Source organism: Semicossyphus pulcher, unplaced genomic scaffold, assembly GCF_022749685.1.
Source record: "Semicossyphus pulcher isolate SPU_LCO1_2020_fin unplaced genomic scaffold, fSemPul1.0.p SCAF_3, whole genome shotgun sequence".
NCBI lineage: Eukaryota > Metazoa > Chordata > Actinopteri > Labriformes > Labridae > Semicossyphus > Semicossyphus pulcher.
Genome location: NW_027211704.1, coordinates 18,485,645 through 18,506,700, shown reverse-complemented (window position 1 = coordinate 18,506,700; position 21,056 = coordinate 18,485,645). Strand labels below are relative to the sequence as shown.

The 21,056-nt window shown below is 42.1% G+C and overlaps 1 protein-coding gene across 2 annotated transcripts; it reads right to left on the bottom strand.

Moving 5' to 3' along the window:
* Positions 1 to 9,014: 9,014 nt before the first annotated feature.
* On the bottom strand, positions 9,015 to 15,276 carry LOC138606169 (lumican). 2 transcript variants are annotated; one of them, XM_069678634.1, is made up of 6 exons: positions 15,166 to 15,276; positions 14,831 to 15,021; positions 12,548 to 12,872; positions 12,049 to 12,373; positions 11,460 to 11,777; positions 9,015 to 9,829 (listed from the first exon to the last, which is right to left on the bottom strand). In XM_069678634.1, the coding sequence occupies exons 2-6, from the start codon at positions 14,866 to 14,868 to the stop codon at positions 9,678 to 9,680; spliced, it is 1,158 nt and encodes a 385-aa protein (XP_069534735.1). In that variant the 5' UTR covers positions 14,869 to 15,021; positions 15,166 to 15,276; the 3' UTR covers positions 9,015 to 9,677. The 2 variants fall into 2 exon arrangements, with proteins under 2 accessions (XP_069534735.1, XP_069534734.1); XM_069678633.1 differs by having other exon boundaries at positions 14,831 to 15,276.
* Between the last annotated feature and the right edge of the window lie 5,780 nt (positions 15,277 to 21,056).

The following is a 21,056-nucleotide window of genomic DNA, read 5'->3' as shown; positions in this document are numbered from 1 at the left end:
TATCTCTTAAACATTTACTTTCAGGCTGTAGCAGGAAACAAGCCCCCATGACGCCTTTAAAGAGAGTGTTTATTGCTTCAGCTTTTCTGTCACACTTTGACTTGTTGACTCTGTGCCCGTCGAGTTATAATCCGTCCACGATTCTGCCCGTTCTGTACGTGTATGTGCCATCCCAGGAATGCGTCTCTATGTATTGTGTTTCATCTTGTGTTTAATAGAGCTTAAGAAGCTAAACTTTGAGGATTTAACTGTGTGGTTTGGTTTAGCCTGTTAAAACTGGGTCAGATGGCCTGTGGAATGTAACTGTTTGGTCTGCAGCGTGCAGATACTGATCGTCTGGACAGACATGGTTGTATGATCTGTGTTTCAGGACTGAATTCAACCTGTTGATTCGAGAAGATACTGAGATCTTGCTTTAATTGCAGGAAATCTTAAAGTGTCAGTCCTCATTGCTAATAAATACTGCAGCAGCTGTTTTCCTAGCAGATGGAGAGAGCAGGGCAGGCTCCGGCTCCAGCCCAAGATGACTTGGTTTGTATAATAGTGTGAGAACTTTCCAGGAACGGCCTGTTCTGTCATCTACAGTCATTTGGGTGATTGGATTGTTTGATTTGAAGGTGACGTGCATGAGTTTTCAGCCAGAAATGTTCCCAGAGGAAACGCAGCCTGGGAAGAACTAATTCTCTTCCCAACATTTAAGGGCTGTTCTCTGATGCATTGCACTGCAGCAACAAGATGATACAACATCCTCTACAAGAGTGTGTACACATACCCAAGTTCTGCAGGCCACACCCAGCTCCTGCTGTAAAAATCTTCATCTCATCCCGGCAAATGTTCAACTCTTAGCTATACCCAATCGACAGAATATCATCATTCGATCATCATTGGAGGGTACCGGCAACAAGAATAATGGAGGAAGAATGGGAACGTTAGGTTGCACCTCTGAAAGGGTCACAAAAACGTCTTTAGGAAAGTAACATACATAAGTTATGTTCAAAGATTTTTTTTGGCTTTTGCCTTTAATGGATAGGACAGCTGAAGGGAAACAGGACATGTGACTGGGATCAGTGCGTCGAGGACTGTAGTGTCTATACATGGGCGCCGGCTCTACCAACTGAGCTGAACCAGCTAGGTATGCACGATATTATCGGCACGTTATCGGTATCTGCAGATAATGGCTTGAAAATGACTTATCGTCATTGGCAGATATGGCATTTTTCTGCCGATATTTTCCACCGCTTCCACAACGCTTTATTTATGCCTAAATGCTCGATGATTTCCTAAAAAACCTTGATGTAATGCTATGACATTAACTCGGCGTGAGTGTGCCTGCACCACGACTCTTACGTCAAGCGTGAGGAAGGGTGCAAGGTGTCTGCGGAATGGCAGTTTTTGGTCGCTACAATAAGAATTATATTATGATATCAATTCCACCGCAGGGGAGACTTGAAAAACATTCCTAATATATCGATATCGAAATCGGCAAAAAACGTTGGAAAATATCAGCATATCGGATATCTGCAACAAATCCAATATTGTGCGTCCCTAAAACCAGCGCTGCCCTAAGTTATGTTCGTAAGTAAAGTTGCGCACCTAAGTAGCGTTATATACCTAATTTAAATATTGACTTTAAATGTTGAGGTTTCACACAAGACTTCAGTCCCAATTTCTTATGTTACTATTATAGGAAACATTTTTTCTCGCTTACAACAAAGCAGCAGATTGAAGTGCGACCAAACCTGGCAAATAAAAAGGCTTTCCTTGAGCGTTGTTATCCAGTAAAGATTCTGTTCATGCTTTTGCTGTTAGAGCTACACCACCTAGACCCTGTGTAAGAATAGGACACTCTGTGCATACCACAACAAGCTTTCATTAGAGGAGACAGGTAGCTGGAGGCTGCTCTGTTTGTCTGTCAAGTCGAGTGAAAAATGTTTCTGTCATTATCACATTGGTATAATTTGTTTCTGTCAATCAATTGAATAGAGATGGATTATTAAATCTGAGTCTTTGGTGCCGGGTCATCGTATCAATGTAGTGAAAATGTAGTGAAACACAGTGAACACCATGAGCAGCTGTGGATCCCAAAGGATTGTAATGGAAGAACTTGTTATTAACTAGTTTACTACTGTAGGTGGACTCTACTTATATAGCGCTTTTCTAGTCTTCCGACCACTCAAAGCTGCTTTTACACTACATGTCACATTCACCCATTCACACACAATCACACACTGATGGCAAAGGCCCAAGCGTCAATCTCCAATCAGTATCTATACCCATTCACACCCGATGGCTATGCCTTCAGGAGCAATGTGGGGTTCAGTGTCTTGCCCAAGGACATTTCGACATGTTACTGTAGCAGTCGGGGATCGAACACCCAACCTTCTGATTGAGAGACGACCAACTCTGCCACTGCGTCACAGCCGCCCCAGTAAACTACTAAGCTACTTAACCAGGCGCACTTCTGTTTGCAACCCAAGCTATGGAAGTCGAGTATTGCTCTAAGCCGATCAGCACAGCCTCAACATTTAATGAAATCCAAAGCTTGACAGACATGATGTGCTTTGTTACAATGTATGTTTGGACACTCGCTGTTTGGGAGAGGAAGCTAGCACAAGCTGCACGCTGACTGTACATTTTACACAGAAAAGAGTGAAGATGTTGACACAGATGGGTTCTTTCAGATAAAAGTGAAGCCCAAGCTAACATGCTCACATGCTCCACGATATGATAAATGGGTGGGCTGCGATACAGCAACACATGTGTATGCATGTTTCTGTGTTATGTCTGGCAAGCTCCATGTGTTCCACATATGAGGCTATGCTTCAGTCCCAATTTAAATACATAATGTATGACATATAATCCATAAGTGTCTGAACTCTCTTCTCTCACGCAACACATATAGATCACATATAGAGGCTTCAGTCTGGTCCCTGAACTCCACGTCTTCGCCTTCCAAACCCCCCACGTCTCTCAATGTTTAGTCAGCAAGCTCATGAAAGTGTCGTTGGTGTTAGGAGAATAGGAAAACCACAACTACGTGCTCTACTCTGAGTTATATTGCATTATCAGCTGCCCAAACATGGTCGTGAGGAACTCGTCCAGCAGTGCAGAGGCTGTGGGAAACCCTCAGGAAATGCTGTCGTAAACAGACTTTTTCAATATACTCTGCAGACTCACTTTAGGATTTAAGGTGGATTACAAGCAGAGAAAATGTTCTTCACCGCTCCGATGTTAGATGTCGCTCTTAAGCTAGATAGCGAGATAAGCTAGATTTGGCATTTGCAACAAAAATGTGTCTTTTGCTTATTTTCTGGCTGAAGCAAGTCGTCTGAAGAACAGAAGATTTTGGGAAGATTATGTGTACCAGGCCGTATTTCTGAGGCTTATTGATGTTAGCTTGTGGCCATCGCTACTTCCGACAAAGTATTCAAAAATTAATCGCTTCCATCAGTAAAAGTTTTGCTGCACTATATAGTAAATGACTACAAAAGTAACAGACTTTAAAGGAAATACACCACTAGAATCATCATCTCTGTGTGTTAATGTGCATGTGCCTAATGAGAAGGCTGGAGGTCTTAGTCTGGCTTGTAAACAGGCCTTTAAACTAAACTAACGGCTTCCTCTGACATCCAGCCAACAACCACAAGTACCATACGGGTCTGTGTTGGATTAAAAGACGGTTTCTGTGCCCAGCAACACACAGACTCTTCACACAGCTGGGAGGTCCAAATCTCTCTGTACATTAATCTCTCCTAGAGAAACCGATTCAATGGAACAATCGGAGCATTGACACGACCTGCGTTTGACTTCTGAAGCTCATCAAAACAGAAAGGGGACGAGCAGTTAGTGAACAGAACCAAAGGTCAGGTCCTTATTGTTTTGCTAGAGGGTTTCTTTATTGTACATTCTGACAGATCAGTATTTAATGCACCAAAAGGCGATCATGCTAACAGACCCAAATCAAACACACATGTGATGGTGTGCATGCTGGGTCTGGCTGCATATCTGCACGGTGGATCCTCTATTTCTGACTTCTACCTTCACTGATGAACCTTTGACCTTTAGTGAGCTGTGTGAGACGCTGGCTGTTTTAGATCATCCCTGTCACGTTCTGACTGCAGAGCCTCTCATAATGTAAAGCCGGTGTAGCCAAGCAGAGTTGTATAAGAGGTCATCGGTTGGATGCAAAGGCTGATGCAGAGTGGCGTTCATAGAAAAGTAATTTATTGTTGGTTTGGACACCAGGATTAATGGAATTTATAGATTATTTAATATTTACACTCATTATTATGTTTTACTAAGCACACCACACACACACACACACACACACACACACACACACACACACACACACTCTCCAAAGTACAAGCACTTTTACTTGGGTTTGATATTCCAGCACTCGCTCCATCCCTGCCTGGCATCCAGAGCTGAAGTCAGTAACCAATAACACACAAGCCAGCCGATGCTTGCAGGCCGGTAACCTAAGATCTAAAATATTTACTCAAACAGCCAGAACTCTACCTTGGGGATTATTAATTGCAACAGAACTGATCGCATTTGCCAAGGAGCTGGTTGGTTTACCAAAGGCACAATAGCACAGGCTCAAATAATGGTTGTCTGTGTTCTTAGATGGCAGTAAAGTTTGTGCAACATTAACATCAGCCGAATAATGAACAGCTAGAATTGAGAAACGTCTCTGACACTAATTGATTCTTGGCCACCAGGGGGCAGCGTAAAAATATGTTGTAAACACAACATTGACATATTATCACATACGCTTGATGCAGACACAGAAAAAACGTTATCATTCATTTGGAGTTATGTTTCTGATAGTCCATGACTCACTCACTTAGACTCTCTTAGAGACTCAACTTGGACTTGCAAGTTCATGACTTGGACCTGGACCAAATGACTTGAGACTTACTTGGGACTTGAGCAAAGATGACTTGGTCACAGCACTGCTTATTTGACCTCTTTCAGTGAGAAAACAGCAGCTGCAGGACAGCTGCAAGGTTGATCAAAGAGGTGAGAGTGAACCAAAACAAAAAGGTTGCTGCCTGTAATAACCAAAACAATGAGCTGAAAGGAGCAACAATGCTGTGTGGAGCTTTAAGAGAACTACAGTCAGGTCTTAACCCTCTGTTGGTTCATTACTATGAGATGAAACAGGTCTAATTCAGACCAATGACAGCATTGGCTAAAATTATAGATTCAAACAATACAATAAAGGTTTTTTGGTTAGACCTGTTCATACAAGACCTGGATATATAGTGTTGTAATAATAGTGAGTGTGCAGGCCGAGGGATGTGATATGTGAGCAGTCTCAAGCTCCTCAGTCTTTGTTGCTGCTATGATACAGCGGGGAACTTCACTGCAGACTGTTTTGACTGGTGGTTTCTAAAGCAGAGTTCAGACGAGACGAGTGGCCTTTGAGCCTTAATGATTCCACCAGTCTGAGTTTTATTCTGTTTTTAAATGCCTGCAAAGATAATCCCCCTGACTCAGACGCTGTAGTCGACAGAACTTCTAAACGAACATAAATAACTGTCTTTTGAAACCATAAAAGAGGACTAATCTCAAAAACAATGACTGCCTCAATACAAACCAACAGCAGCATCAGTCAGATTCAGACCTAATGACAGGCCAGGGAGCCTCGAGGTGTGCCATCTGGCTCTCCATACCTCCTCACGCCAGATGGCAATTCCTGTCTTGTCGGCTGGTTGGAAGACACAAGTGAATGTTCACCAAAACGGAATTATGTACCATATTTCAAAAGATTTTCTCATCAAATACCAGTTACCTTGCTTCTGATAAATCCATGCCTCATATTTGATCACAAATGAGGAATGCAGCAGGTCTGGTTCAAGAATGCGAGGGTGATTGATTTAAAGGAGCAAGAGAATGTGCAGTAAAACAGGAAAGAGAGGAGGGAAAGATCACGGTGAAAAGTAGAGCTGTTATCACTAAATAAGAGAGGGTGTGCAGGTGAAAAGAAAAAAAAATGTCCGAGCAGCTGAGAATGAGCACAAACCTTTTTCTGAGGCAATGACCTACATAAAGGTAACAGAGAAGTTAAACAGGGTTGAATGACTAGCTAGACATTTTGGGAAATGCAACAATTTGCTTTCTTGCCTTGTGTTTGATGAGAATAGTGGTACCCATATCATCTTTGTCCGTTACATGAAGCTTTAGTTAGTAGCAGGCTAGCTTAACTTAGCATAAAGACTACAAACAAAGGAAACAGCCAGCCTGGCTCTGTCAGCTGAAAAAAATTATGAATCTTGTTTTAACCAGTACTACAAAAACAAGGTGTAAAAACTAGAAATTCTGTTTATTGCGGGGGTTATGTGACTAGCTTATTTATTGGCCAGACAACAACATGCTAGCAAGCTACCTAAGCTAACCATGTCCTAACTCAAGCTTCATATTTAAAGGACAGATACGAAAGTGGTCACTCTTCCCATCTAATACTCGGTAAAAACTGAATAAACAGATTCAGCTGAATGTCTTTTAAGATAGCATGATGTAACTACAAATGCACTGCTTGTGTTGTGTTGACAGCCTCTCAGCAGCAACATGGAACCAGTGAACTTTCCATCATGACCTCTACCCTGTAGACCGGCGGCTGGTCGTCATTGGAACAAGCGTCCACAGACTTGGTAAATACTCATCCCTCATAAATACTCTGAGTGAGTGAGTCCTTCCTCTAAATGTTGGTCTAGTCATAACACCGGTCTGATCAGACAATCAAATAAACACTTAAAAGACATGGTGTCACCTGGAAAATATGGCAGTGCCTTTAGTAACGGTACGCTGAACACACAAACACACACACAATAAGTTCTTTGAGAAGTTTTTGGACAGTAGTTGAGCGCCTGTCTGCAGAAGTGTCTTTACATAAGTGTCTTAATAAAAGTCCTCATTAAGAAAACATAGGACACATATCTTCCCTCTTACACAGTGATATCCATCCCAGGTGTAAGGAAGAGGTCCAAAGATGACATACTGTGCCACAAAATATTAAGTTATAAAGACTTTTTTATGATTTTATGATCATTGGTATTTCTTATGTTTTATTAGCTATATTTAAATTAAACAAACTGATTAATCATAATCAATCATAATTAGTGTTTAGGGGAACCTAATAAATTGATTTATTAACCTGAAAGTGATGGCACTGAAGAACTGATCTTTCTCATCGTAGTATTCTGACTTTACATTACTATGGAACCAGCTCACATGTATATGATCTATATCTCGTATTGATGGGGAAATCTTTAACATTAGGAAGAACTACCATTGTGAGGAAATCAACACCTGCTCATACCAGTCTTCTATTTGAGTAAACAAAACCACAGTGACGATAAGTTCACGAGCACTTCCTATGTAACCTGCGGCCTTCAGAAGAAATGATAGTATTATTATTGGTGTGTCATCGCTGAGCTGGAATGATAAAATCACACTCCAGACCTCCTGAGGTTTCTCAATGAGGTTCCACAGACGTCAGCATTCAACGGTGTAAGCGACAGAAAGTGCGTAAAAAAAATGACTTGGATTCTGCAGGATTACAAAGAAATGCTGCATTACTGTTAATGAGGTCAGTCACACTGAGGCCTGATCAACAGCATATATCTATAGTGTGAGACCTGATTCTTTGTGGTCTGGAGCTCTTTTTTAAAAAAGAATTAACTGTGAGATGACGTCGTGTCAAATGACAGGCTTGACATAAAGTGAGTGCAGAGTTGTTATACAGAAATAGAGGTCAACTACATTAAAAATCCCTTAATGTCCGATTAAAGGCCAAAGGGTACAGTACTGAAATCTCTGCTTCTGCTTCTGCATGAGTCTCCATTATCTCTTTTAAATGGTAAATGGACTGTACTTATATAACGCTTCTCTAGTCATGTTCACCCATTTACACACACATTCACACACTGATGGTAAAGGCCATAGACTGTATAAAAAAGATGGACGACGTGACAGCTATCTAAAAGTGAAGCCAAATCATTTGGAGCGCCCCCTGCTGACTGGCTGCAGTATTGGTCATAAAGCCCGCCTCCTCCATGTTAACAGATGGGACATGAGTCAAAGTATAGAATCTAAATACACGCCAAGTACAAGTTTCTCAAACATGGTTTCTGTCATTATAGTTAGTTCTTATCATGCTGAGTGCTAGTGTTCATTTTTCCTACCAGTTTATTTTTAATTAGTTATTTGATGCTGTAAAAAGGATGATTGACAGCTCTGTTGACAAATTAGGCTCCTGCAGCCGATCTGCTCTGGATTAACAGAGTAGAAGAAGGAAATGTAACTAAAACAATCACTACAGTCATTGAAGTTTACCTAACTGTGAACTTCTGCTTCAGACCAACACAAAGAAGCTGTTCTGCTGTTAAATACGCCGGTAATGTAAGTGTGTGTTTTTGTTAGCGGAAGTGGCTACGGCCGCTCCACCTGCCGATCTCTACTGCGCAGTCTCTGGCTCCGAATGACATCACCATCGCAAGATGGCAGCGCCTATCACAGGGGCTATTTTGGCATCAATTTCATACAATATGAGCAGATTGGAGACGCGTCGTCTATCTATATATACAGTCATTGGTAAAGGCCTGAATGCCAATCTCCATTCAGATCTATGCACATTCATACCCGATGGCTATGTCTTCAGGATCAGTTCGGGGTTAAGTGTCTTGTCTTAGGACACTGAGCCACAGCCGCCCGTTTTTTAACCATTTGACCTTTTTCAGCTGTACAAAAAACCTTGTTTACACTCTACAAAAGATAGCTACAAACTGAATAGAGTTGAGTATGTACAGCAAATGTGCACACTTATTCAGCTTTTACTGTTCTTACCTATTGGTAATTGTTCAGTGTGTCCATTTCTAACACATCTATGCACTTGGACTATCTGGAAAGATGAAGGTTACATGCTTGCCTTTCGAGGTTAACAAGTACCGTAGCAGCTTTTTTAAAATAACAGACACAAATATGCACAACATGATGTCAGAGCCCATTTTATTTTTCTGTTGCTTGTGCAGACCAAATTGAATCCTCAGGATCCTGGACATCAGCTTTCAATCAAATGTGACAATATTTTTAAAAAAAAACTTGGAAAGAGTAAAAACCTTTCATAGTTGAGTCAAACATCTTCATCCTCCAGCACCATGACTGGACTAATGTGGCTGGTCAAACACGGTCCAGCTTACTGAGTCAGATACTCTTACAGGAAAGCTACTGAGTTTTGCCATTCATACAGGTTTCCCTCTGACAGCTCGGTTTAAACAGAGCTTATTATTCTGTACAGTCAGAGCTGAGAGGGTTTGTCAAACTTCCTACTCAGTAATAGCTCACAGATGTACGGCCCTGCTGAGGCCGAACTTGGAGAAGATGGAATAAGAGAGAGGATTGGGAATGTGCTGGTTATATGAGAGATGTTTTGAAGACTTTTGGCATTCCGATAAAATAACACTGGTTTAGTGTACAAGTTCAAGCTTTGGCATCTTTTGACGGTTTGTTTTCCCTTCAGTCACTGGCAGGACATAATGAATCAGAGACCTCTTCTCTGGTTTATAGCTTTAAGGCTAATAGAAATCTTAAGTTGAGTCACGTTTTTTCTTTGCGTCACTAGACTGTCTCATACAGTCATCCTACTTTTAGTGCAAATTCGTGGGGTGTATTCAGACGTATATACGTTCCAGCACTCGCAGACAGAAGACCCAGTCGGGCGGCAGATGTTGGTAGGTCATCTTGTTTCCATCCAGTCGTAATATCTTCATCCTGGAGTAGGACGTTGGTCCCACCTCTCTGCAGAAACTAGTAACGTTGAACTCTGTGATGCAAGAGAAAAGAGACAAATGTACAGAAGACATTTTATTTTGAAAGACTCGTAATTCACCAGAGTGACAGCCATTTGCTTATTGCTGTCATGTCAAATCGTTGTAGATAATAAAGCAGTCCAGAAAGCTTTGATGCACCATGTGTTCATCATATGTAAATTGTTAAGATGAAGCACTTCAATCACAAGTTGAGATTTGCCGCATCTGATTGGCTCTGAGCAGCCCCTCTTTCTCATACAGGCTGCATTTCCCATTAGGCGTCTGGCAGGTGCTGCGGTGCAACACGGAGCATGAGGAAACCACAACACCCTCTTTTGCTTTCTCACTTCTTGTCAGTAGTAGAGCCTCCCTCGGCCCAGACTGTGGGCTTTGGCAGACAGGAACCGCAGTAGCTAGACGATGAGGTGTGTGTTATTGTAAGAGTTTTGTCGTCGCTCTGTCTCGTTGGTAGATCGAGAAACAAGAACACACTTTCACTTTGCCAGAGCCCAGGAGCCAAAATTGTGCACTAGGACGCTGCTGCCAGATGGTCATGTGAGACATGCTGCTCTGGGATTTAAATCATATAAGTTAAAAAAAAAAAAAGAGGCCAGCGTCAGAGAAAGAGATGAGGAAAGAGGAGATGATGAAGAGGGGGAACAGCATGTGCTTCTGGCCCTTCTGGCTCTTCTGGCTCTTCTGGCTCAACTGGCCTCTGAATCCATCGCAGATGTTTTCATACCACTCTCTCTTATTCTCGCCGTCCAATATTCCCTCCTCCCGCTCTCCTCCACCCTCTTCTTACTTCTTCTCTTTCCATGTGCCTGAGTCAATCCTCTCTCTCTCCCTGCGTGCTGCTCCACACCAGCCCCTACTGCGTCCATGTGCGGTGATTGGGGCCGGCTGTGTTTCTGTGCGGCTTTCTTTCACAGTTCACATTTTCCACAGTTCTTCTTTTCCCCTCGCTGCAGGGTTGTCAGTGTCTGCCGTCCCCAGGTGGACAGCCACACAACTCAAGTAATATTTTACTGTGCTGTCGCAAGGAGTGAGTGCATTGTTGGGTTGTAAACTGAATACATGTGTGCACAGATGTGGGAAGTTAACATTTCAAAGGCATGAAGTCAGCGACGCCGCTGCAGTCACTGTGTGAAAAGTGACCGCACTCTTGTGTCTGTGTGCAATCACGTTTTCTATGGCCCTGTTTACACCTGATACTAAGAAGCGTCTTAATGATCCGATCATAGGTGGACATCCTTAAGTACAAGGCACATTTAAGGAACGCCTACTCTCTGAGTAAGGGCAGGTATTAGGCCTGATTTAATGTTTTATGTTGTTGTTGATTTGATACTTATCTGCTGTCTCTTTATTATGTTTTCATGTCATTCCCAGCATGTGCAAACAAAGTGTACGCATTAGAGCAGGATGTGCACAAAATACATGACAAATTAAAACCTGTATTGATTCAATTAGGGGACATTGCATTTGTCTCCAGATGAGGTCTCTCTCTCTCTCTCTGCTTTGAGTCACATGCAGTCACTCAAGACGCACGTGGAGACGCATTTTAATGCCAGATGCGAAGAGATCACCCAGCACGGCTGCTAATACCAGGTGTAAACAGGGCCTTTATGTTTGTGTGCATCTCACCTTGTATTTTATTGGCCTCCAGGTAGAGGTACTGCAGAGAGGTGGGGACAGTGGGAACAGTGGTGAGTTTGTTATAAGAAAGGTCCAGTTCAACCAGGCTGGAGACGTTGAAGACCTCTGTTTGGATGCCGTGGCTCTTCAGACCACAGTCACTCAGACGAAGGTGCTTAAGCTGGAGAAATCCCTCAAAGCTGTCCTCATCCAGCCCAGAGAGACGGTTGTTGGACAGATAGAGCTGCTGGACAGACGGGGGTAAATGCTTCGGGATGGATGTGAACGAGTTGCCACTGAGGTCCAGGAGGTTCAGACTGACCAGGCCTACAAGATGAGGATGAAGATTATGATGTATGTGTTTACTGAAAGAATGGAAATCAATTAGTGATGAGTTAAACAACCCCTTGACTCCAACCACCTTATTAGCTATGGAATAAGTAAGAAAACCACTGCTGCTCCACGTAATAGAAAAAGTTGTTTGTTGTATTGTTTTTGTCTGAGGTTAAGAGCAGGATAAAGCAGTGCTGTTCTCCCTCTCTTACTATCATTTGGCAGGTCTGAATTTACAGAGAAAGGAAATGACACATCACACCACCTTTGAGGTCTCCCTCTGCGATGGTTTGCAGTCTGTTTCCCTGCAGCAGCAGCAGCGTCAGGTTATGCAGTTTCTGGAAAGTCTCGGGGCTGATGCTGCTGATTTGGTTGTGGGTCAGTCGAAGCTGTTTGAGTCCTGCCGGTAGAGCGTTGGGAACTGATCTCAGGTGGTTGTGGTTGGCGAATAAGTATTGCAGCTTTGTCTGGTTCTGCAGGGCCGCCTGGTACAGCTTGTCGCTCTGCAGCTGGTTGTTGTCCAGGATGAGCCAGCGTAGACCAGTGATGTTGGCCAGGTACAAAGACGACAAGGAGGAGATATTGTTGCCCTGAACACAAGAGTTAAAAAAGCCTGATGTTTTTGACTTTTTACACCTAAAAGTTAAACCTAAATATATAAAGTGGACTGCAGGTGAGGTCAGTACTGTGGTTATATGAACAGGAAAGCAAAAACCACTGTTAGAATAACACACTCTTAGTGCCCGTGTCTGTGTTTGTCCTACCTGCAGAAAGAGGTATTGAGTTCCGCCCGGCAGGCTGTCAGGGATGTCTGCCAGGCCTCTGTGTTCGCAGTACACCGCTGTGGGCCAGTGGATGGGGCAATCACACTCTTGCGGGCAGGCCTGAGGATTGTTGGCTCGAAACCAGGCTCGGTCCATCCGTCCCTGCAGGCTCAGCACACTGGGCTCACCCAGCAGGCGGTTAATCCACAAAGGAACACCCCCATAGTCCATGTGAACAGCAGTGGCTGAGGCAGAGTCAAAAACCCACAGCAGCACCACCACGGTGCAGCAGAGGAGAGCCATGGAGACGGCTGGTGAGGTATTCCTGCAACAATAAGACAAAGCTGTTAAATTAAGACAAAAGAGTGTTACATGTCAAAGTCATAATGAGCACAAGTCTGACAAAGTTGTATGTTGTCTTCTGTTGCCCTACAAGAGCTATGTCAAGCCTTAAATTTACCTAAGTGACATAACTTTGATGTCTGAGTTGGTAACTGAACATTTCTCTACAGAAGGTCTACTTAGAAGGCTTTCTGTTTAGTGTTTGATGTGGGTATTTATCTGGCACAGAGGTGAAATAATACATGCTATCACGCTGCAGGATCAGAGAGCTTGAATTTCAAACTGTTCTACCTCTGCAGCATCCGGTTTACCGCTCATTGGTAGATATTTTTAAGCCTGCAGCTTTGATCTAAAGATGCCAATGTGGTCACCAGATTAGTCCAAACAGAAACATTCCAACAAATACTTTTATGAAACTATGCGCAGACATTCATGTTTCACTAAGGATAAACCCAAATGCTTTTTAGTCCCCTGAGTTTTCCCCAAGCTCCAGGTTGACATTTTTAGTTTTGACTGAAACCCATTCAACTATAGCTCGGCTGTCACACCTCTGCCCCGGCTGTCACACCTCTGCCCCGGCTGTCACACCTCCGCCCTGGCCGTCACACCTCCGCCCCAGTGTGTGTTTTTAAAAGCATTGAAAACGAACAGAGCGTGCTTCAAATACACACACGGCGCTGTTCCGCCCTGCTGGCTCCGCCGCTTCGCCTCTGTTACGCCATTCTGCCTCCGTGCGTTTTACATAGAAGACGAAACGTAACATTGGGCGGAATGGTCCCGACTTGAACTGGCAAAGTAAAAGGGGCTAATGTGATTGATATCTATGAAAGCAAGTAAATGTCTTCTTCTATCAAATGGATTGCAATGAAAGTTAGTACAAATATTCATGTTAACCACGGTAACAATTGTGGTGAGCCCAAGTTTCTTTCTTAGGATTAGTTTAATTCAAACTAATGACATTCTCTGTCTGTACTTTGTCTTTAATGCTAATTAGCAGGTGGTGTTGTTAGCTATACTAACTTAAGTACTAACTTGTACTAACATGTTAGCATCGTCTCCCTAGCATTAGCACGTAGAGCAAAGCATCGCTATGTGTAAGTTCAGCCTCACAGAGCAGTGAATATGTCTGGAGCGTCTGGAGACTCTTGACTTTGTTTGATCGGTCCCCAAACTTAAGTGCACTAACACTATTGTCCATTGTTGGAGTCTGTCATTAAGAACAGATGCAACCCATGAATGTGAATATAAACTGTGATTTCACAATCGAGACAAAACATAGTTAAATTGTGAGGTCAAACAGGATCATGTGTTTTGATAGCAGCCTCTCTTAATGTCATGTTTTACATATGAAATTAATTAGAATTAAATAAATGGAAAATGCACGGCACCGTTTGAACTGCATTTCAGATAGCTGCATTTGCACACATTTCTTGCAATCGAGCATTTAATATGAGAGAGAAGAATACATGTTTTCCCTGCATGCACAGCTGCTGTTAGTTACAGTAATTCCCACAAAGCTGATGTGCAAAAAAGTGCACAAACACACACACAGACTCTCAGTTGCTGTATGACACAACAGGTTGTCAGAAAGGTTTGCATCATCAGGAAATTAGGCTTCATCAGCATGTTTGCAACATAGTATTTTTTCTCATTTGCACTATTGCTCACAGGACATGCACAAAAGGTTGTAGAGAGATTAAGCAATCCTGCCTCAGCAGCAGTAATTAAATAAACAGTCATCACATTATGCTTCACACATTTCCAGTTTACCCGGCCCTGCAAGAGAGGGAAGCGAAGCAGACGCAAAGCCAACAACAAATTGACACTTACCTGTTTGGACAGAAGCTACAGAGTGAGACAGGCTGTTTAGATTCTCAATGAAACCCTCGGGAGCTGTATGTGTGTGTGTGTGTTTTCAAGCTACCGGCGATGTTTACCCACTGTCTGCTACATTCCTCCTCTTCAAATGCTGCCCACATCCCAGACCCCAGACCTCCTCCATAATCTTCGCTCGCTCACTTCTTCCGTCTCCCGTCCCTCAGCCCTGGTGAAAAGTGTGGCAAGCACTTCTGAAGAGGGAATCAAAGGCAGGGAAGAAATCAAACGAGGGGTGACTGGGTTAGGAATCAGATCTGTCAGGGGATATGAGAAAATTATTAATTAGCATAAAAGTATATTTCCAGTGTGTGTGAAAATGTGTGTATTCATGTGAGTGTGTCTGCGTGATGGGATCTTCAGCATGTGTTCTGCCTAGAAGCTTAAAAGACACAAAGTACCTGGGGAGCCAAAGAGACCATTCTGTGTGTGGAAGTGTGTGTCCTTGTGTGTGCCTGTATGTGTGTGTGTTTCTTTCCATCTGTTTGTGTTTGACTGCATGTGTGTGTGTGTGTGTGTGTGTGTTGTGAAGGAAGAAACTTCTTGCGAGCATCTGAGCAGAGCAGAGAAAGAGGAAAACGATTCCAGCCCCTCTCTCCGAGCTGAAGGAGCGTTGTGAGAACAGAGGCAAGGTGGAGAACAGGAGAGGGAAAGAGGAGGCGGCGTTTCCTTATCAGAGCAGGGAGAGAGCGCCCTCTAGGACGAAACACGCGGTACAACACTCACAATGGAGTTCAGCCAAATTCATGACATAATGGTTGCCTTTTCTTTGCAGAGAGATAACGAAGCATGAACAACGTTTTCAATGTTTAATCTTCCACTCAATCTGGGTGAATGATGTTATCAGATTGAGCTGTTTAAGTGTTGTTTTTCCAAAGGCCTACAGTTAATGTGAAGGGAAGGGAACAGTACACAGGAGTGTGTGTGAGAGGTTTTTTTTAAGATTATTTTTTTGGCCTTTATTTATAGAGAGGGCAGTTAATAGGGGTGGAAACAGGCAAAGAGAGAAAGGGGGATGACACGCAGCAAGGGGCAGAGGGCAGGAACCGAACACAGGGCCACCACATCAAAGGCCGTAGCCGCTGTAGCGGGGCCGCCGATTAAACCGCTGAGCTAAGCTAACGTCCGCTACTACAAGTTGCTAATGACAATGTTATATGTTAATTTGTGATTGTTAATAACTGTTGTGCCATTAAGGAAACTATTTCTACAACTGGTGAAACACCATAAAACAGGGCTAAATGCTCATGCCACCCTGCTTACAACAACAATGTTAGCATGTTAGTCTTTTTTGCTATTTTATTTTAGATTGTTGCCATGCTTACATTAGCTAATTAGTATAAACAAAGTACAACTGATTTGGATGCAAATGTATAGTTATTACATTTTGCAGGTTTTTGGTAATAAAGAGTGAGAGAGAGACATTTACATTTGGATTAAATGATGGTACTTAGTAAAAAAAGGAGGGATTTACGAAGTTATATCAGTTCTTAATTAGATAGACACGAATCTCTGTACAAAATTACATGGCAGTCCTTCAGATAGTTATAATGTTTCTCCACATATGCCAACCGAATGGTGGCACTAGAGGAAAGCATTAGGAAACATCCTCTGGGCACCATGGATCTCTGTGTCTAATGTCTGTCTCACATTTGTTGAGATATTTTAATCTGGATAAAGGTAGTGCACTAACACATGGTCTGACATGCCGTTAGAGTGTGTAAAACAAAGGGAGTAATTATTTTCGATCCGTTTCCACTTGTTCCGTATAAATCACGCTGTTGTATAACAGTTCTGCTTTTGTAACTGTTTGCTAACTGGTTGGGTGAGTGTTTCTGGAAACATGAAAAGGAGCTGGTACAGAGTGTGTCACAGCAGGCTGCTGGCAGCTTCTCACCATGCTCCACAATGTGAGCTCTGCTCCGTCTGCTAAACTCATAAACAGGAGCAGGAAATGGAAAAGTCTGCCTGCGTCCTCTGCGGGCTCTGAGCACTCTGCTCCAGAATAACACCTTTCACTGACACGTTACTAAATCTCTACACATTAATACAGTATTTACTATATTTTCTGATCTTATTATAAGGACTAGGGCTTTGTTTTCTGTCACATACAGTATATTTTTTTAAACAAGTATAAGTGAGTAAATGAATATGATTAGTATTACTGTAGTAATCATATAATGCAGTGCATATTTCAATTCCTCCTCAGCCAGTGAGTGCTGGGACAGACCTCAACCTCTCAATCTGCACCGACACACATAGAAACTCTCATTTTCACTAATGACAGTGAAGGAAAAGAAAGAAAACGGAAGAGCTAAGTCTTAAATTCAAACTTTTCTTGGTGCTTTTTTTTTGAAAGTCTCTAGAAATACCAGTAAAAGTAAAGTATTTAATATCCCAATGCTAAAATTCAAATTAAGGATTGAATTCACAAAAGACGAATCAGTTAAGGCTCAAAAGGAACGTGTGAAATATTCTTAGGATCTTCCAAATTAACAAAAATGTATGTGAAATAATAATCAATATCAATAGTCTGCACATGTGTGTAGGCAGCATTAAAAGTATCTGTCCTGAACCCACGTGTGCAATAACAGGAAGTCAGTATCTTGATGAAATCACAGAAAATACAGAAGAAACACCTAAATAGTCATTAAGTCACATATCACTCATTTGTGCCATCCATTATTATTCATCTATCATCTTAATCTGAATAAAACACACACTTACAACTTTAGTTAAAACAGCAGGTACAATTGTCTCGTCATGTGACGGCCTGTTACAGTTACACACCTCCACCACACGTGATGCTTCACAAAAATTACACCATCATTATTGTAACGTCAACCGTGCTGTTACTTCCTGATAAAAAGAAAGGCAGTAAAAAGGGAAATCAATTAAAACGTACGTCATGTGTATTAAGTGGGTATGTTTTCTTGTTAATGTGTCATCACAATAATTACTTTTCCTGAAGAAGAATTTGCCCTCAGGCTTTTTCTTGTCTGAGCGTTGGCAGGTAAAGCAGATCCTCAACTAGGTTATCCTGCACGCCCTGAAGCTGATCACAGACAGACAGTTCCAAACACTATAACAGTACTCATACTAATATAAGAACGTAAGCAGACCATTTGAAGAAAATCAATATTATTAATAAACACTACACGTGTTCTTTCTATCTAAAAATGACGTTACATCACAGAACAAAGTGGAGTCCATATGCAGCAGTTAGCATGTAATGAAAGTTTCCTCCTTAACATCTTACCTGTTATCGGTTACCTATGGAGGTTTTGACCTCCTGTAGCGCTCAGGAGCTGCTCTTCTAAAAGTGGGCAAATGTTTTGTTTGTCTCCGGCATGTGGGTGACGCTAAACACACCAACAGTTTCACACTTTTCCTCTGATCTACAGGTCGGAGGTAACACACTAGAAAACTGTATCTATACATGCAGCAGCTACATGACATTGTGTCGTTTTGTGTCTGGGATTATTCTTGTTATTCTACCAAATGTTTATGAATGTCAGTCTTACAGAAAGACAGATACTTTCATTGGTTACACTTTACTTTGAGAAACTGAAATAGCTGACGTTCCAAAGCATCATATTGTTATAAAATACAAATATAGTATAGTCTCTTTCCTGCTTCTTCTTCTTCTTTCACCATCTGCTGCATCAATTTGTATCCCAACAGTTCCTCTCAGTGACACTAGAGGGCACCATTTTCTCTGCAATCAACATTAACACCAATAAATGATCCATTTGTGTAATGGGATGTATTACAACCACTGGACAGACTAACAAGAAGAAATATACTAGGCTTTGACATTATTGGTGGAAAGGTGATTTTCACAGTAATAAACGGCCCTCTACGACACAGATGGTCCCTGTCAGGGTTTTGATGGCACACTTTCATGCACCTTGGACCACTTATTTTCAAGCTCTCCTTCTTGAGTGTCTCACAGAAGATTTTGCAATTTTGCCTGTTGACACCAGGATGAAGATTAGACCCGTAATTAAAACTGTTATCAACAAACAAACATATAAATGTGCTGCTTTATCTGTCTGAGGAAAAGATGAGAAGCTTTCACGTGGTGTAATCATTAACATCTGTGCATGATTTATGTGTGTGTGTGTGTGTGTGTGTGTGTGTGTGTGTGTGTGTGTGTGTGTGCGTGTGTGTGCTTGGACATCTGCTTTCTATCGCATGGTTTATGCTGCCCCTTGTGCCCTGGGGTGTCATGGTTCAAGTTACCTTCAGGAGACACATTGTCCAGGAAAGACCAAATCTTTATCATTTCTAGAAGGAATTTTCTTAAATGCATGTGTGTCATCTTGGGTGCATCTTCTTAATGGATATGTGTTATTTATGCCATGAAGTACTTAGTATATCTTCTTTGGCATACAGTAAGTAAGAAGGATTACTGTGAAGGATCATTCAAAAGGGCCAACCGCTGTTCACTTGGTATTTGCAGGGTGAGCCTGTGTGTATAAATCACATTGCGGAGACCATACTCTGGTTAGCACAAGGTTAATTTAATTGCTGGGTTCAGACATGCTTTTTGGTTAAATTTCTGTAAAATGTGGGGTTGAGCTTGTAATGGTTATGGTCAAGAGGAAGGTTAATGTCTGAGACATGAATGTAAGTCAAAACAACATCCCGTGACAAACATCTTTATGTGTGTGTGTCTGAGAGAGCAACTTGCAAATGGACAAACCATGTAGTAAAAGATAAACTCATATAGATAAAGCCACAGATTGCATCGTTGTTTTGTCTCCCTTTTCGTCGCTGGGATTTCACTCCCTTCTGTTGCAAGACCCAAAACATATTTGCATGATCTAACATCTAAAGAAAATCAGCATTTCTTATTATTTAAAATTGATTAGGGCCATGTGAATCTGTATGGCAGCCACATGAAAGAACATCTGACTGCCATACATTCATAATAACTCCATTCAGTCCCTTTCAGGCTAAACAATGGCCTCCAAACAAAGCAAATTTCCACTCAATGACTTTCTTTCATTCTGTCAATAAACACAAGGACTCGAAAGAAGAGAATGAGTAGATGTTCAGTATCATCAGTCGTGTGTTGTCCATACTATCTGTTTTTCTGCAGGTGAGTGACAACAGCGACCCTCAGCATGAAGATTCCTGTGACATTCCTGTGAAGAGTTCACGGCCTGCGTGGAAAAGGTTGGTCCTCTGATCTTCTGATCCCTCCTCAGAGCTGCTCAGGACGCAGACATGATTTGGGGGTTGGGGGACGGTCACGGTCGGGATTGAGTGTGTTGGGGGCTTTGCAGAGTCCAACTGGGCCTCTTACTTTGAAGTCTTGGTCAGCAGAGAATCAATTCCTCTCACGTCAAATGATACCTGCGGGAACATTTGCCTGTTGGTCTTTATTTTGTTTGTGTATATAGATGTGTTTCTCTACACATACACAGTAGTGTTTGTCTTCTTGACCATCTCCTTAAAAAAGGACTTTGATGTTGTGGTGAAAGAGGTGATAACCTCATGAGGCTCATAAGGTTGTCTGTCCTCAGTAATGATTAAAGAGCTGGAGTTCATCGTGGTTCAGTTCACAGGTGTCTCTGCAAACAGCTCGTTCGGTCTATTCAGAGAAAAAAAAGGCTGTGTGAGAATAAAGCATGTTAAACTTCTATTTAAATATGGTCAGTGTTGGTTTCTCAAGATCACTGACTCGTCGATGATACATCTGCTGTCCCCAGATGTCTGCGCACACACTGAAACAAAAAAAGGTTGTTCTGATCCTGCAGTAACAAACTGCAGAACAGCAGTAAAGAAAATGTTTCTTTATGTATCTGTTTGTGGTTCCTGTTTGAGACTCGTGCCAGTGGCCAGTCCTCCTCATTCCAATCATCAACAATCACAATCTTGGCCCTGTAAATGTCTAAACTCAGATCTTGATCTCAGCTGTAATGAAATGCAGCCATCTGGTTGTTCCTTTCTTCCCTTTTTTGATGTATAAGCCTTTTATTGTCAGACGTCGGACACAACGGATAGAATAAATAACAACCAACATACTGTGTAACATGTGTTTGGCACTGAGCCACTTTAAGAGCAGACTTTCCTACGTTTTTTCTTTAGATATTTCAACTTAGACAGACAAACTGCTTTTTGAAAACTCACAGATGATTCAGCCTTGGACAAAAGAAATCTGTCTAAAAGGAATATGTGAACATGTCTTACCTGCTTTCTTGCTAAGATTTAGATTAAAGGTTGGTGTCATTCCCAAATCTGGGAAATATGAAGCTGCAGCCTGGAGATAGTTAGCTTAGTT

Bases quoted from the DNA above. Each gene is read 5' to 3' on its own strand.
- LOC138606169 (XM_069678633.1), bottom strand. From the start codon at position 14,868: ATGTGGGCAGCATTTGAAGAGGAGGAATGTAGCAGACA. The intron at 12,374-12,547 runs GTAGGACAAACA...TCTTGTGTTCAG, and splicing joins CTCAATACCTCTTTCTGCAG to GGCAACAATATCTCCTCCTT. The intron at 11,778-12,048 runs GTGGTGTGATGT...CTCATCTTGTAG, and splicing joins CGCAGAGGGAGACCTCAAAG to GCCTGGTCAGTCTGAACCTC.